At 34.5% G+C, this 17,319-nt stretch overlaps 1 protein-coding gene across 3 annotated transcripts in view; it reads left to right on the forward strand.

Annotated features, from left to right (window-relative positions):
- The window catches only part of NRDC (nardilysin convertase), an 88,557-nt gene that overhangs the window by 7,477 nt on the left and 63,761 nt on the right, over positions 1 to 17,319 (forward strand). For 2 of the 3 annotated variants that reach the window (XR_002823239.1, XM_004371740.2), the window contains exons 2-6: positions 4,913 to 5,216; positions 7,720 to 7,853; positions 8,758 to 8,827; positions 8,984 to 9,065; positions 9,782 to 9,935. Coding sequence is in view for 2 of the 3 variants with exons in the window: in XM_004371740.2 (XP_004371797.1) it covers positions 4,913 to 5,216; positions 7,720 to 7,853; positions 8,758 to 8,827; positions 8,984 to 9,065; positions 9,782 to 9,935 (744 nt within the window). In the remaining variant the exon portion in view is untranslated. The remainder of the gene's footprint in view (positions 1 to 4,912; positions 5,217 to 7,719; positions 7,854 to 8,757; positions 8,828 to 8,983; positions 9,066 to 9,781; positions 9,936 to 17,319) is intronic. The other variant, XM_004371741.2, reaches the window with a different exon arrangement.

Here is a 17,319-nt window from a genome sequence, read left to right on the forward strand (position 1 = left end):
CTTAGCCAGGCCATTTACAGTCTGCCTCAGTTTTCAACTTCTGCTTATATTGAGCCTATAGATCAGTGGGGAAAGCTTAGGGTTTTCATAGGTCTTTTCTGAGTGTGCATCCTGTCTTGGGTATGTGTGTGACTTTCTAAATTCCCCCCATGGTAGCTGCTTTTGAATGCCCTAATTTCCCAAAGAAACTCCTGCTTTTCCTTCCAGGATTTAGGTAGTCTCTTGTTTGTAATCTTTTGCCCCAGGTGGCTGCAGGTTTTTCAGTCACCTTACAATGCTTTTGAGCAAGCCCATCACTTTTATGCCCTGAGTGATTTTCAGGTTAGGCAGAACAGAGATGCGTGTCTTGCATCAGTCTTTCAGGTAGACCCCAGATAGGTTAGAACAAATAAACATAATAATTTACAAACAAGTTCTCCTCTGCTTCCTTTGGAAATAGTGAGCAGAGACCCATGCTGCAAATCGGGGCTTCTGTCTTTAAGACTGCTGCTGAGCCAGGGAGGTGTTGAAGTAAGGGCAAGTTAAAATGCCACAAAGTTTTCCTACTGTTTTTCAGTTGCCTTTTTCTTGATTTGGCATTCATTTAGTTGCTATATAAACTTTTGACTGTTTTCCAGAGTACTGATGAAGTTGCTTCTGACAGTTGCTGTTTTTGTTTGTTTGTTTTTTAATTTATTACTATTTGTTAATTAAAAAATTTTATTAGGAAATACACGTAACAAAGCATTTCAACCATTTTTATGTGTACAGTTCAGTGACATTAACTACCTTTACTATGTTGTGCAACAGTCACTACTATCCATTTCCAAATTTTTCATCATCTTTTTTTTTTATTTGATATTTCTGTGGAGGGGTGGGTGTTTGGGGCTGCCTACTTTGCTATTTTTCTGACAGCATTCCAGTATATGTTTAATATTTATATTTTGTATCTTTTTTCCATTGGCTGTGATCTCCAATACAATGTTGAATGGAAGTGATGATAATGGACATTTTATTCATTACTGACTTTAAATGAATTTGTTGTTTATTTGTGGAAGCTACCCTCAATTAAGCTAAGGACATCTTTTTGTGTTCTTAACTTGCTAAGGAGTGGATTTGGGATTTTTATTAAATCGTTTTTATTGCACAAATAATGAATATACAGTAGCTCCTCAGTATTCATGAATTCCATTTTGGCAAGTGTTTGTTTGTTAAAAAAATATCTTGCAGTGCTTTTGTGGTCATTTGTGGACGTGTATATGTGCAAAGTAGCAAAAAATTCCCATCTGCAGTTTAACAAGGCTGGTTTGGTATTTGCTAATTCTTTATAGAAAATAACAACCATGAATGTTGAGAATTGACTGTACTTTTATTATAAGAGATTGAAAAAGTTCAGAAATTATAAAGCATGGAAGTCCTTTCTCCTCTTATTCCTCTCCCCAGATACATACAACTATTAAATTTGGTTTGTATCCTTTTAGTTCTATTGCTGTAGCTTCATATACATTTAATGTGTACATGTGGGTACACATAATTTTATTTATTTTTACAAAACTAGGTGTTAGATTTTATCTGATATTTTGTTCCATTCAGCAGATATTAAGTACCTACCGTGTATTAGGGCCCCTTCAGACATTAACATTCTTTTGTTCTTTCAATAAATGTTTCTTAAATCTTTGGAACATACCATGTGCTATGTTAGGTGTTGGGGATATAGCTATGAAGAAAAAAGACCGAGCTAACATTCTAAAGGTACAGACAGAAAACAAACGTAAAGTTGAGTAATGATAAATGCTATAAAGAAGTTTTAAGCAGGGTAAAAAAGGATAGAGATTGACTGAGGTGCTATTTTAGATAGTGTGGTCAGAGAAGGCATTTCTGAAAGGAGGAAATTTCAGCAAAAACTTGAAAGAGGTTGAGCAGCCGTACAAATACTATATCTGGGGCAAAATCTTTTAGGGCTGAGGAAACAGCAAGTGCAAAGTCCCTGACATAGAAGCCTGTTTGGAGTGTTCAAGAAACAACAGAGTCATTTGGTCAGATTAGAGAAAACAAGGGAAAGAAGGTTGGAAAGGTAGTAGGGGACCAGATTATTTAGAGCTTTGGAGGCCATGATAAGGATTTTGGATTTTATTCCAAGTATTATAGGAAACCATTGATGGTTTTTGAAAAGGACAGTCACCTGATCTGCTTTATTCAGACTGCTGAGTAGACACTGTGTGTGTGTGTGTGTGTGTGTGTGTGCGTGTGTGTGTGCGTGTGTGTGTGTTAAGGGGGTGGCTATGCTAGGATATTGAGGTTAGGGTGGAAACAAGGAGACCAGTTAGGAGACTAGAGATGGATGGCAGCATGGACTAGAGAAGTGGTTGTAGAGATGATAAGTTATCAGATTTGTGATTATTTTGAAAGTAGAATGCCTTTAGACTTTTTTTTCCTGTTCTCTTTTTTATTTTGAAAATTTCAAGCTAATAAAAAAAATGCACTTTACAAAAGCTGAGTAGAGTTTCACTCCTTCCACTCTTTCTTTTTTAACCTGTCTTGATGTCTGGGACAGTCTCAAACTGCGCTTCTGCTTCTGTCTGTCTCTAAGATTCATACTAGGATTCAATTTTGGGCAGATTGTTCACATTCTTAGAAAAAGTTCTTGTGCTGCTGCTGTTTGGCTAATTATTTGGCAGGGAGGGGTGTGGCCTGATTGGCCAAATTATGACTGAAATTCTTTAATTACTATTTAAGACTGTAATATTTGTTATATGCCCAACATGCAACTTCTGTGTAAGTGGTGAATAATAAACTCAAGATGAATAACTCATCACTCAATTTAAGAACTAGATTCTGTGCCCTTGCCTATCTTATCCATCTGTATCTCCCCCAACAACTATTCTGAGTGTTTTGTTTACCACTCCTTTGCCTAAAAAAAGTTTTATCACATATATATGTATACCTAAACAAGATGCTCTTTACTTTTACTTGTTTTTGCCTTTATATGAATAATATTCATATGCTGAGTAGTCTTCTGTGACTTGGTTTTTTCATTCATTGTGATGTTTTAAAGATTTACCAGTGTTGTAGCTTGTTGCTGAAGTGTGTATTCCCCAGTTTTACAATATTCTATTGTGTGAAAATAATTCCTTTTTGTGAATATATAGTGTTTCCATTCTGCTCTAAGTGGATATTTGGGTTGTTTCCAGTTTAATTAATAATTGAGCTTATCATCTTGAGGCTCTCCCTGCTCTTTTCATTCATTGATCTGGAGATCTAGGCTTTCTTGGGAAGAACCAGTATCTTACCATATATATTTAGGTTGTGTTTTTCTCTATTTTCTCCATTAATCTGATTAAATTTACATATTGTCTTCTAATAATTTCTTAAAATTTCTTGTCTGGTAGCAGCATTCTTTTTTATTTTTTGTAATGATTTTATTCTCAAAAAATCCCAAAGCAAAAAAAACCACAAAAAAATGTTTTTCTGTCATTTAAATGGGATTTTTGATATAGAAAGGAGTTAAATCTATTTGTATAGTTCTCTATCTTGAGCCAGAGGCACCCTTCCTTGTCTTTCTTCGTGTGTTATTCTTCCTCTCAGTTTCTACTTGGTTAACTTTTTTCATCTTAAAGGCTCAGCTTAAATATACTTTGTCTCAGAGGCCTTCCCTGACTGCTGCTTTCTAACATTCTGTGCTTATCTCTGGAATACTGTATTGTACTGGTTTGATTGTCTCATTACTAAACAGTGTATGCCTGACAGTGAGGAAGGTAGTTTTAATTATTTTTATTCTTATTGTAGCATGGTATCTGACACGTAATTGGTGCTGAATGCCTAATGAATAAACACATGAAAGAATGAGTAAAATGAAGCAATCTATAGTAGGTATCCAGTCATTGAACTGGTATGGTAGTTTTACTAAATAGGATAGTCATCTTCCTGCAGGGCTACCAGTCTGTGGGATTTAGTTTTCTCAGAGGTACAGCTCTGTCTTTAATCCATAAAAGCAGCTTCGGAGACTGGTATAAAGTCAAATACATTGTAGAAAAAGGAATCAACAGGGTTTTAATTTATGAGGTTTTGCTTTAATACTTAAACTGACATGACTGTGCTGTATTTTGAGGGATACCTTTCTCTTAGGTTAAATCTTCTGGTATGGTTGAATGTTTAAGTACTTACAAACTAAAAAATAGTAGGGGAGACCAAGTAGTGGGATTGGTGTGTATGCTATTTTTATTTGTTTTTAACTTCTAAAATTTGTTTTTTCAATATGTAAATGTATATACATAGTTCAAAATTTAAAAAATACAAAAAGGGTATACAGTGAAAAGTGTCCCTCCCATCTTTTCCCTCCAGCTTCTCAGTAACTGAGTAGCTTCTGAGGTTCCTCTCCCCAGAAGCAGCCAATTTTATTATTTTAAAAATAGCACTGGTTTTGTATGTGTTTTAGTTTCCTAGTGCTGCTATAACAGAAATACCACAATTGGATGACTTTAAAGAACAGAAATTTATTTCCTCACAGTTCTAGAAGCTAAAAGTCCAAATCATGGTGTTGGTTCTTGGCCATGTAGATTCCTTCCTTGTAGGTAGTTCTGGGCATTTCTTGGTTCCTTGGCTTGCAGATGATCCTCATAGAGTCTGTATCCATTCCCCCTGCCCCATGTGTGCGTATCTCTGTACGCTAATCTGCTCTTTCTAAAGCTCAGAAATGATTAAATTTAGAACCCATCCTACTAGGGCATGATCTAATTAACATAACAAAGAAAACCCTATTTCCTAATAGGATTACTAGGGGTTAGGATTCCAGCACATGTTTTGGGGGACACAATTTAGTCCATAATAGTATGTGTATATACTCGGATTTTTAATTTATTCTGCTAAGCTGATCACTTGTCTTGGTGTAGTGTAATGAGTAACTGACTCAAAATGTTTTGCGATCTTTTTTCAGATACATCAAATTACAGAATGGCTTGCAGGCACTTTTGATTTCAGACCTAAGTAATATGGAAGGTAAAACAGGAGATGCAACAGATGATGAAGAGGAAGAAGAAGAAGGAGAAGAGGAAGATGATGATGATGAAGATGAAGATTCTGGAGCTGAAATAGAAGATGATGACGAAGAGGGTTTTGATGATGAAGATGAGTTTGATGATGACGACGAACACGATGATGATGATCTTGATACTGAGGATAATGAGTTGGAAGAATTAGAAGAGAGAGTAGAAGCTAGAAAGAAAACCACTGAAAAACAGGTGCGAGTCATATCTGTTAAATCTTTTTCTAGTTTGGGAATTCTTTGGGATAAGTTCTAAACTCATGCTTTATATCTTAATGGCAAAAAGGAAGTATATATATCTTTTGATCTTCAGTAAAGCTATCTTTATTCTCTATAAAGATTACATTTAAAAAACATTTTGCTCTGATTATAAAAGTAATAAATGCTTATTATGGAAACTAATGGAAAATAAAGAAAAGCAAAAATATAAGTATCACCCATAACCCTATCAGAGATAATCACAGGTAATACTTGAATTTATGTGTATTGCATGTTTTAAAAACAAAAGCCTAGGTAGGGTTTAGGTTTCTAAAGAAAGAGATGAGGATCTGCAGGATTGTTGGCCTGGGATAGAATGTTACCCCTGGAGAGACTGGAAAAAGAAGAAAAGAACAATGTTACTGTAGAGTCCTTCTCTGGCCTAAAATTCTAGAAGTCCTCTTGTGGGTAATTTTTATGTCGGTAAATAATTGTAATTTACCTCTCTTTATGGGAAAGCAACAAAGGTCTGGACAAAATAATAGCAAATTGGAAGGGTTGAAATAGAAGTGGGGAGTTGAGCTGAGTCAGTCTAATATATAATAACAATGAATAGATAGGGCTTGATACGGAGAATTTTTCTCTCTAGAAATCTTTTGAAGAATGCCTCCATTTTGCAGTACAGCGCACCTATATTAGAAGATAATATTTTGGAGGCAGTACAGTGAAATTGACCAGAAAGTGTTTATTAAATCTAGTTTTTCAGTATTAATATCATATTCAACTTGATACAGTCCACATGCATAGGACTCACAGTCCAGATTTTTAAGATGTCGAATGTATTATACTTTGAAAATATAAGGTACAAGTAGTGGATATGCTTTAAATAAATTTTTGAATTTATTATTTATGGAAGATCGTATGACTTTTTTCACTAAGTTGTTGGAGGAGTTGAATCATGTTTTTAAGAAGCCGTTTGCCCCTTGCTACTCACATTATGAGTGATGCCTCTGTTTTTGGATGGCATGATAGGCCAAATAATTTTAGGTTGGAAAGCTAAAAGTCAGAGAGTAGGAAGAACAGTGGCAGTCAGGAGACCTGAATTTTAATTCTGCTCTGTGCCTGTCTTTCTGGATGACCTTAGGCCTTTTCATTTTTTCATTTCTAAAATGAGATTAGATTGTATAATTTTTCAGGTCCATTTTAGCTCTAAGACTAATTGTGTTATAACTTCTTAACTGAATATTTCCTGTAACTTCTTAACTGAATATTTCCTATCTGTAAATTTCTTTCTGTATTTATCTTTCACTCTAAGTAATTTATGTCTGTAAGTGGCTTTTCCTGTGCTTTGGAATTTGTTATATCTCCTATTAACTGAGAAGTAAGGTACAAGGATTAAATATTGCATTGGTAGTACAAAAATTAAAAAATTATTTCGACAGCTATTTTATTGTCAAGACATAATAAAATACCTTAGATTTATAGAGCAATCTGTAAACCTGTTTGATGAATTGAAGATGTACGTTGAGCTTTTTTTGTATGCCCTTTTTATTTAGTTAAGTGGGTTAAACCCTAGAAGTTTACCTGTCTAGAAGCAGCAAGGTCAGATTCTAGTCATCATTAAAAAAAAATAAAAATAAAAGGCTTAGATGCTACCCTTCTTTTCTGAGAACTCAGTATTATACCTTTCTTTGTAAAATATTGATAGCCAGTTTTCTGGATCATATCAGAAAGGAATGGAGGGACCTAAAGTAGGTCTAAAAGGTGATCAGATTGTTGTGATTCTGAAGCAGTGGGTACACTGGTGAAAGGAAAGATTGCATGATTGTAACAATGGAACATAATATATATTCATTGAATAAATGAGTGTCTGGAAGATGGAAGTAAAGTAGAGTAAGCCTAGATAAGAGGTGGCTTAACAGTGGTATCAGAATCCCTGGTGGTGTTGATGTGCTCGTTGCAAACCGAAAGGTTGGAGGTTTGAGTCCACCCAGAGTTACCTTGGACGAAAGGCCTGGCGAGCTGTTCTGAAAAATCAGCCATTGAAAACCCTATGGAGCACAGTTCTACTCTGACACACATGGGATTGCCATGAATTGGAATTGACGGAATGGCAACTTCTAAAAAAAGTTTTTTTTGATAAGAAGGTTTTTGCGATTGGAAATGTTGTGATTTAATTTGAAAAATGTGGACCTTGTTTAAGGTAAATATGAGAATTAACAAAGGAATTAGGAAGAAACCAATTTTAATAGGTTTTTGGGGAGCATTTACCTAAAGAAGTTAACTACTTTTCTGAGCCGTCTTTTTCATCCGCCTCCTTAAATGGAGTTGTTCTTGATCTCAGAAACTTGCTAAAGTCTGGGTGGCAAAATTGAAATTTAAGTATGATATATATTGAGTTATGACTTGTTCAGGGCTTTCTTATTTCAATTCTCAAGTATGAATTTCTCAAGTGTGAATTTCTTGGGTAGAAGATTCTCAAGTATGAATTTCTTTTCTAGCAATTGCAGAGCCTGTTTTTGCTGTGGTCAAAGCTGACTGATATACTGTGGTTTAAGTCAACTTTTACAAAAATGTCTTCAACCCAGCTGTTCGAGACAAGAAAACTTAATGGGGTAGTTGGAGCTGAAAGCAGGTTAGGCAACTATTAAAAACATCACAGGTTAGACTGTAGTTTGAAGAAGTGGATATTTCTCCATAGTTTAAATCAGTTTATGGACCCAAGTCTTCAAGACAGGATTTATTAAGTGAGGCTGTTTGGTTCTTCTAAAAATATATTTTTCATTTCTGACACTTTATCAAGTACATGCTCTTTTATAAAAGTTCTGTTCCTGAGAGGGTAACCATTTTCCGAAACAATCTGTTTCACCAAATATGTTAGCCCTTTAAAATTGACGTTTATAAAATTGGAAAAGTTTACAGTTCAGCTGCCTGTGCTCAAAGATTTGAATTGACTGTTTTTTTCTCCTTTTTTTATGCCTTTTAGTTTACAATGACATGATGGTATGCCCTAATAATTTTAAGTGCAAAATTTGGTGCACCTCTTGCCCATCTATTTTGTTGGACTTAAAACTCTGATTTTCCCAAGGTATTGGGAGACTATCTATTGATAAGTATTATATGCTGTATAGTGTATCTTCAATAAGAAGTGAAGAACTAAAAAGCCTCTTTAAAATCTAGTTTTGTAGTTTTTAACAGCTAAAGATTTTCTCTTCTAACCATTTACTTATCATCGTTAGATGTTTTCCTGAAATGTTATTTTACTCTTTATTTTAATACAAATAAACAGAATTTTCAGAATAACATGTTGAGAAGTTTCACTTCTAGTAACTGAGTTACTGAACACAGAAACTTTAATTGCTTAGAGATCTTCAGAGATGATCTACCTAGATCTGTTACTTCTCCATATTTCCTAAATCTGCTAATCCAGGGAACAAACATGGTTCAGAATTCTGAAATGCTGATATGAAGTGATATTTGGGTGGGCTGCCCAAGTCCGCCTTCCCCTTTTTTCTGTCTCTTTCTGCTTTTTCCCTTAGGTCTGCACCTGTTCAGCATATGGCAGGATGGCAAGAGGAGGAGCAGCAGGGTGAAACTGACACAGTTCTGGTGAGTTTCACTTTGCTGCTCCTCCTGATTCTCAGGGAAAGAATTTTGTTAGTTTCTTTTGGGAATCATCCATCTCCAAAGAAATCCCTAAGATGAGATGCTAATATTATTCCTTTAGAATTGACTCGCTATTTGTATGTGTTCTACTTACTCCAGTCTGCAGCGGCTCTTTGTGTTGGAGTTGGGAGTTTTGCTGATCCAGATGACCTGCCCGGGCTGGCACACTTTTTGGAGCACAGTAAGATCTTTGTAAAATACCATTCCAGAGTGTGTATTTTTCCCCAAAATTTGGATAAATTGATTTCAAGGATAGGTAATTGGGTGGTAGAAATACGGTATGTTTAACAAGAGAAAAGGCTAAGAAAAAATCTTTGACTTACGAATATCACAGTGGAAAACTTTTAATCTCCTCGATTGTACTTGTATTAAGTGAGGATTAGAATGAAACGACTTAGAAAATGAAACAAAACAGAAAACCCTCAGTTTAATTATAAATGTACCTAAATGAAACCTCTGTGACTGTAATACATTTAAAAATATTTAAATCCATATTTGTTTTTGGAAATTAACTCATTTTTTATATTCTGGTTTTCTAAGGTGTTTGAGGGTAAGCTTTTCACCTTATAAGTGTTTATGTTAGTGATTTAATTTGCATATATGCTTATACTTAAATTTTAACCTTTTTACAAATAAGTTATATGTATATATTTGTCTTTTCATATCTTTCTTTATTGGCTTTTTGAGTGTAAAAGTAATATATGAGCATTATAGAAAATTCCTAAAACAGAAGCTTAATGAACAAAGTATTTTCCATGAGCTTTCAAGGAAACATAACCTGTTAATGTGTTGGTATATTTTCTTTCAGTTTTTCAATACATTTAAGAAAATTAACCCTTAATAATAAAATATCGTATATATCTTTGTATTCTATGATTTTGTGTTCTTTCCACTTAGTGGTATTCATGGGTAGTTTGAAATATCCAGATGAGAATGGATTTGATGCCTTCCTGAAGAAACATGGGGGTAGTGACAATGCCTCAACTGATTGTGAACGTACAGTCTTTCAGTTTGATGTCCAGAGAAAATACTTCAAGGAAGCCCTGGATAGGTAACTAATTCAAAATGTATTTTTATTTTAATTATCTAATACTAGTTACATATGGAAATATTGGACATGTAGCATTTCTTTTTAAGGAGTACTCTAATTTTGTAAAATTGTCACAGTACTTTTATTAGGAGGAGAGCGCAAACTATTAAATGTACTTTGGCTCTTGTTTTAACATAATTAATCTTTATGTAAAAGATTAAACTAAAACTCTTAAACAGCTTTTGAGTTTTGTGAATACTAATGTATTCTCTATTGACTCATTTTTGGAGTTAATTTTTTTTCTAATTTTGTAGAAAATATGGAATACAGAGAAGCAAAAAGAGGGATGAGGTTGCTCCTAATTTTACAATCTAGAGATAATTGTGGTTAATGTTTTGGTATATAGCCATCTATATTTTTTGATGTAAATGTGATCATATTTTTCATACCCTTTGGAGCTGGTATTTTTAAACAAGATATGATTTTCTCATATCATTATATAGCTTTCTAAAATATGATTTTCGAATTATTGTATTTCATGTATATTATATAGAAGTACCACAGTCTGTTCAACCAGCTACATTACTATTGGACAGTGAGGTTGTTTCCAGTTTTTTAGTATTGTAATGCTGTGACGAATATCTTAATATTTGTTTACATCTTTATTTTAGTTAAAATCTAAGAAGTGAAATTGCTAGGTATACTTGCATGTAAGTTTTTAAGGCTATTTTTAAAGCTTTTGATATTCACTGTAAAATTATTTTCCAAAAAGTTTGTGTCAATGCATTACTAGAGTTTTGATATCACAAAGTTGCAGACCATAGTCTACACTGGAAAGAAGGAGTGACTTTACACCAAATTCTACACAATGTAGGATTGAAATGTAAAAAATGAAATCTTGAGTTTGCCTGCTATAATGTAAGCTCCTTGAGCGCAGGGATTTTGTCTCTTTTTTGCTGATGTATCTCCAGCATTGAGAATTTGGTAGACACTCAGATATTTTTGAATGAATTAATGCAGCTTCTTTATAGCAAAAATTAACATAAAACCAAAGGACAAATGACCAAAACATTTTTCCAAGATGACAAAGGTCCAATTTCTTAAAGAAATCATGTCCCTTAAGAGATTAATTTGACTCTGAGAAATCTTTTGGGAGAATTCCTGTAAGTTCAAAGGATATTCCATTACTTTTAATGGAATAAATTTTTATGTGTTTCTGAACCTCCGGATTACCACATTTTAGGCTAAAACAATATCAAATCCCATTAAAATTGACACACTTATGCCGATAACATCATTTATAGTAGGATACAAAATGGCAGTTTTTCTTCATTAATTATTCTATAATATGATTGATTACCTGTGTTCAGTCAGCTGTTTTACAGCATTATGGATTGTATACTTAAAGATATGCTCAGAAAGCATATGTTTGATATTCGGTGTTTATATAATTAAATCTTTAATTCCAAAATAACAAACAAATGTAGAAACAAAGGAAACCAATGAAAGCAATGCAAATGATGCTTGAGATTATCTTTCCTATAAATTTAGAAAATTAGGGATACTGTGAAAGAGAGAAGTTAAGTACACAACTCTATAAAGATCACTACATGTTTGCTCTTGTTTCAAGGTTCTTAGCTCCTGTTGTTGTTAGGTCCCTCCCAGTCAATTTTTGACTAATAGCAACCGTATGTGACATAGTAGAACTGCCACAGAAGGTTTTCTTGGCTGTACTCTTACTTCTCTCACAGAGCTGCTAGGTAGATTTGAACTGCTGACCTTTCCGTTAGCAGCCAAGTGCTTAACCATTGTACCACTGGTCTTTGTATGTGTGAAGAAATCTTAAGCAGTAGACAAGTCGAATTCTTAAAACCTTAAGGGATATATTCAGGGCTATGTCCAAATATAAAGAAGGCAAAAAACAAAAACAAGAGTTTTTTGGGTTAAAAAAAAGAATAGACAAAGGGTATGAATATGCAGCTCATTGAAAAAATGCTACAAATTGCTTGTAAACATAAGATGCTCACCTTAAAATGAGGAAATATAGAGTACAGTGCATTACTGTTTTTTGCCTATTAGGTAAACCAAACAGTTTCTTATTTAGTGTTAGTAGAGATGTGAAGAAACAGGCTTTTGGTTGAAATGTAAATTGGTGTAAAGATTTTGAGGGTCGGTAAGGCAATATCTGTTAAAATTAAATTCTCTGATCCAGAAAATTCTTCTAGAAATTTATTCTGTACAGATGCTGTTATGGATTGAATTGTGCCCCTCTAAAATACGTGTTGTAAATCCAAACCCCTATCTATACCTGTGGTTGGAGCCCTGGTGGTGTAGTGTTGAAGAGCTCAGCTGCTAAACAAAAGGTCAGCAGTTTGAATTGACCAGCCGCTCCTTGGAAACCCTATGGGGCAGTTCTCCTCTGACCTCTGGGGTTGCTATGAGTCGGAACTGACTTGACGCCACCCAACAACAACAACAACATGCCTGTGGTTATAGCCCCATTTGGTTATAATCCTGAGTTGTTTGTTATGTTAATGAGGTAGTATTAGTGTAGGGTGCTAGATATAAAAGAGCAAAATAAATAAGCAAGTATTGAGTATTGGGGAAGATACTTGCCACATGATGGCCACGGACCTTCTCCCAGAGTAGACAGAGAGAGAGAGAAAGAGAGAGAAAGCCTTCCCCTAAGCTAGCACCCTGAATTTGGACTTCTAGCTTCCTAAACTGTGAGAAAATAAATTTCTGTTCCTTAAAGCTTCCTACTTGCGGTATTTCTGTTATAGCAGCACTAGATAACTAAGGCAGGTACATTTTTTTTTAATTGTTGTAAAAATATAGATAACACAACATTTGCCAGCTCAACATTTTTGTAGATACATTCTTGTATTTACATAACGATTAATGTATAGTAATATCCATTGTAATATTGTATAGGAAGCTAAAGATTAGAGATAATGTATTACTTTTTTAATTAAATAAATTTTTTTGAATTTTGATGTAGTGAAAACTACTATACCATTAGGACAAACAAGAAATTGAGAAAAATACTTGCAACACATGATGGAAAACAGAGCTCTGACAATTCAGTGAGAAAAAATGCTCAGAAAAATTGCAAAGGATATGAGCAGACATTTCACAGAAAAGAAATCCAAATGATGAATAACTTTTGAAAATACTCTACTTCATTCATAGTTAAATGAAAATAAAAAGATCTATTTTCACCTGTCCAATTGCCAAAGTTAAGTAGTTTGATGAAAGAAATGGTTATTTTTATTTTTGTCATGTATAGCTGAGATTATTATTCTCTTGGAACAGAAGTACCTAAGTTCTTGTAGTGTTCTGTATCATATTGTTTCTTGCTTCCTTGCCTGAAATATCTCTCCCCTCAACTAACTCTACACATCCTTAAAATACAGCTGAGATTCTTCCAGGTATCCTCCTATTCCCCAGAGGCTGTGTGTGATAATTTTTACTTTGTGCTTCCTTTATAGCCTCTGCGTCTTTACTCGTATACTTCCCCGACTGGATAGAAATTTTTTGGAGGTTCTTTTATATGAAAGTACTTCATAAGTGTTTGTTGAATAAATGAAGAAGCAGAAAGATTGACTAGGGTATCTATTCATTCCTATTTTTGAGGCATAAGAAATAGCCAGCTTTATTTGTCTTCCTTTGTGTAGATCATTAGTTTTATGTGAGCCCATTAAATTCGTTATTTAAATTCTGGCCGTTTCAGAGATGATGAAATTGGGTATAAAATTTAGTTAAGAAACTTGCTTTGTTTTATCTTAAAGGGATTGCTCTAAACATTTTTTGCCTAAATACTGCTTCAGCAAATCAGAATATCACCTCACACATTTCTTTCTACTTAAACATACACATGCACTAGAACCAATAAGAGGAATGCCACTGTTTTAATAGGAGAAATTAATGAGAATGTAAAATCATGAATTCATGCCCTAAATAGTAGAGTGGTAGAGAATTAAGTATTGTAAAAAATATAGTGTTATACTTCTGTAATTAGTAAGAAATAGTCTTTGAGTCATTTGCAGAGGACTCTGATATAGCATGCATTAAGTGCTAGTATTTTCTAATAATAAAAAACAAAACCCATTGCCGTTGAGTCAATTCATAGGCAGGAGAATTCAGTTCCTCACACAGATCACATTGTTTCACATTGTTTAGAAGTATCTTGGGTCATTTAGGTAAAAATTGAGGAAATGACTTTAATTTTTACTCCAGAAAGTGAATGAGTATGGAAGCTTTTTTTTTTTTTTTGCCCGGGGTGCATTTGCAAATTGCAATAAAGTTGAGCTTTGTTTTATCAATATTTCAAGATTGGGGTGACCAGTATCAAAATCCATGGCCTCAGTAAGGTGGGAAATCTATCCAGGAGGCCCTTACTGTAGTATACTGGGATAATAAAAGGCTGGACCCTCAGGGTGATGATCATCCATCTCGGGGAATTATAGCCTAGATTTAAAATGCCTAAGTCTTCTGGCAGACCTCAAGCCTTAATTGTGTACTATGTTCATTGTGTTCATAATTCGAAGGTGCCTGCCAGAATCAAACACAAATCCTCTTAAAAGGAAGATGCTTTCATTCCGGTGTCTCACATTGTTCCTCTAAATAGTTGTTCAAGTAAAATGACCAGCATTCAGTAAAAGGTAAGCAGGCCACGCAAGAAAACAAGACAAGTGAGAACAGATAACAAAGAAACCCTTAGAAATCTCATGCATTGGAATGGTTAGACACATAAGAAAAATTGTAATTTCTATTTTTCAAGTAGTAAAGAATAAGTTTGAGTATAGTTCCAAACAGTAGGAAACTAAAAGGTGACTGTCATAATTTCCTTGTGCTACTATAACGGAAGTACCGTAAGTGGATGGCTTTAACAGACAAATTTATTTCTCACAGTTTAGGAGGCTAGAAGTCTGAATTCAGGGTGCCAACGCTACAGGAAGGTTTTCTCTCTCTGCTGGCTCTAGGGGAAGGTCCTTGTCTCTTTTCAGCTTCTGTTCCTCAGCTCCTTGGTGTCTTAGTTAACCTAGTGCTGCTATAACAGAAATACCACAAGTAGATGGCGTTAACAAACAGAAATTTATTTTCTCACGGTTTAGGAGGCTAGAAGTCCAATTTTAGGGCACCAGCTCCAGGGGAAGGTTTTCTCTCTCTGTTGGCTCTGGGGGAAGGTCCTTGTTATCAGTCTTCCCCGGTCTAGGAGCTTCTTAGTGCAGGGACCCTGAGTCCAAAAGATGTACTCTGCTGCTGGCTTTTCTTTCTTGGTGATATGAGGTCCCTCTCCCGTCTGCTCGATTCTCCCTTTTATATCTCAAAAGAGATTGACTCAAGATACAGTCTAATCCTGTTGATTGAATCCTGCCTCATTAACATCATAGAGGTTGAGATTTACAACACATAGGATAATTATATCAGGTCACAAAATGGAGGCCAACTACACATTACTGGGAATCATGGCCTAGTCTAGCTGACACATATTTGTGGGGGACACAGTTCAATCCATGACACTTAGCGATCTTCATGTGGCATGTATCTTCTACCCCTTTGTGCTTCCTTCTTTGCACCTAGTCTGTTCTTTTTCTATCTCAAAGGTGATTAGCTTAAAACACACTCTACACTGATATGTTCTCATTAACATAACAAAACCACATTCCTGAATGGGATTACATCTACAGGTATAGAGGTTTAGGATTTATAACATATTTTGGGAGACATAATTCAATATGTAACAGTGACCTAGGAGATTTGAAAAAAAATATATCAAAAGAACTTCTTGAACTGAAATAGGACAATTGAAATTAAAACCCAACAGACAGGTTTAAGGAAAAAGCAGATGTAGCTAAAGAGAGAATTAGTTAACTGGAAGATCTGGGCCAGTTGCTGTTAAGTCAGTTCTGACCCATAATGACCCTATGTATGTCAGAGTAGAACTGTGCTCCATAGGATTTTCAATGGCTGATTTTTTGGAAGTAGATCATCAGGCCTTTCTTTTAAGGCACCTCTGGGTGGACTCAAACCTACAACCTTTTAGTTAGCAGCCAAGCACGTTAATAGTTTGTAGCACCCAGGGACTCCAAAACTGGAATGTAGGCCAGAAGAAATTATTCCAAATATAGCATAAAGAGAAAAAGGTAAAAGGCATAGAGGATAGAGTGAGAATATCCAACATATATTTAATTGGAGTCCCAGAAGGAGGAAGATAAAAATGGAGCAGAGACAATATTTGAAGGGCCCATGACTGGAAATTTTTCAGAACCTGATGTAAGACATCGCATTAGAGATTTAAAACAATCTAACAAATTCCAAATGGATAAAAGAAATCTACATGTAGAAAAATTATAGTGATACTGCAGAAAACCAAAGATAGAACATCTTGAAAATAGATAAAAGGGCTAAGTCCTTCAAAAGAGTATTATTAGTTAGACTGGAAGTAGTGGAAGCTAAAAAACAGTGGGATGTTTTAAATGTCTTGAAAGAAAATAGCTACCAATGACAAATGGTACGTCAAGCAAAAATATGTTTTAAGAATGATAGTAAAATACGCTTTTATACACACAACAGTGGGAGCTTGCCATCAGCCATTTTACTCAGAGAAGGAAAGTCTGAAGAATTTACTTTAGGCAGAAGGAAAATGAAAGTCAGAGTTGAAAAAAGGTTGATGAATAAACAGTCTTAAATATGTGAATAAATACAAGTGAACATTGATTACTTAAAACAAAAATTATGCTTAATGAATTTTAAAAAAATACATGACAACAATAGCCAACTAGTCAGAAGAGATGATAAATGGAGAAAGAGCTAAGGTATTGATTAACATTAGACAGTGATAAGTTAAAGGATGCATGTAACATTTTCCAGGGTAACCTCGAAATGAACAGAATTTGAGCACAAAACTTCCAAACCAGTAAAGGGGAGACATTTGGAATGATTTTTAAAAATAAAAAATTATCAAAGAAGAAAAAAATGGGAGAAACAAAAGCATAGAACAAGTGGGACAGATAGTACAAAGTAGGGTGTGGGTAGATGTAGACCCAAATATATCAGCAATTATATTAAATGTAAAAGGACTAACTGTTCCAATGAAAAGACAAAGATTTTCAGACTGGATTTTAAAAATCCAGTGAAACACAGTTTTCAACACTTTGATATAAACATAAGGATATGAAAGGCTGAAACTAAAAGGGTTATAAACTGATATACCATGTAGATACCTATATAAATAAGGCTAGTGTGGCTAAATTAATATCAGACAAAATAGACTTCAGGGTAAGAACATTATTGTTCAGGTGGCTCACTTCATATTGATAAAACTTAACTAGGGCGACAATTGTTTTAATTTTGAACACATCTAATAACATAACTAAAAATAAAGCAAAAACTTATAAGG

This window comes from Trichechus manatus, unplaced genomic scaffold (genome assembly GCF_000243295.1).
Source record: "Trichechus manatus latirostris isolate Lorelei unplaced genomic scaffold, TriManLat1.0 scaffold00015, whole genome shotgun sequence".
In the NCBI taxonomy this organism is placed as follows: domain Eukaryota; kingdom Metazoa; phylum Chordata; class Mammalia; order Sirenia; family Trichechidae; genus Trichechus; species Trichechus manatus.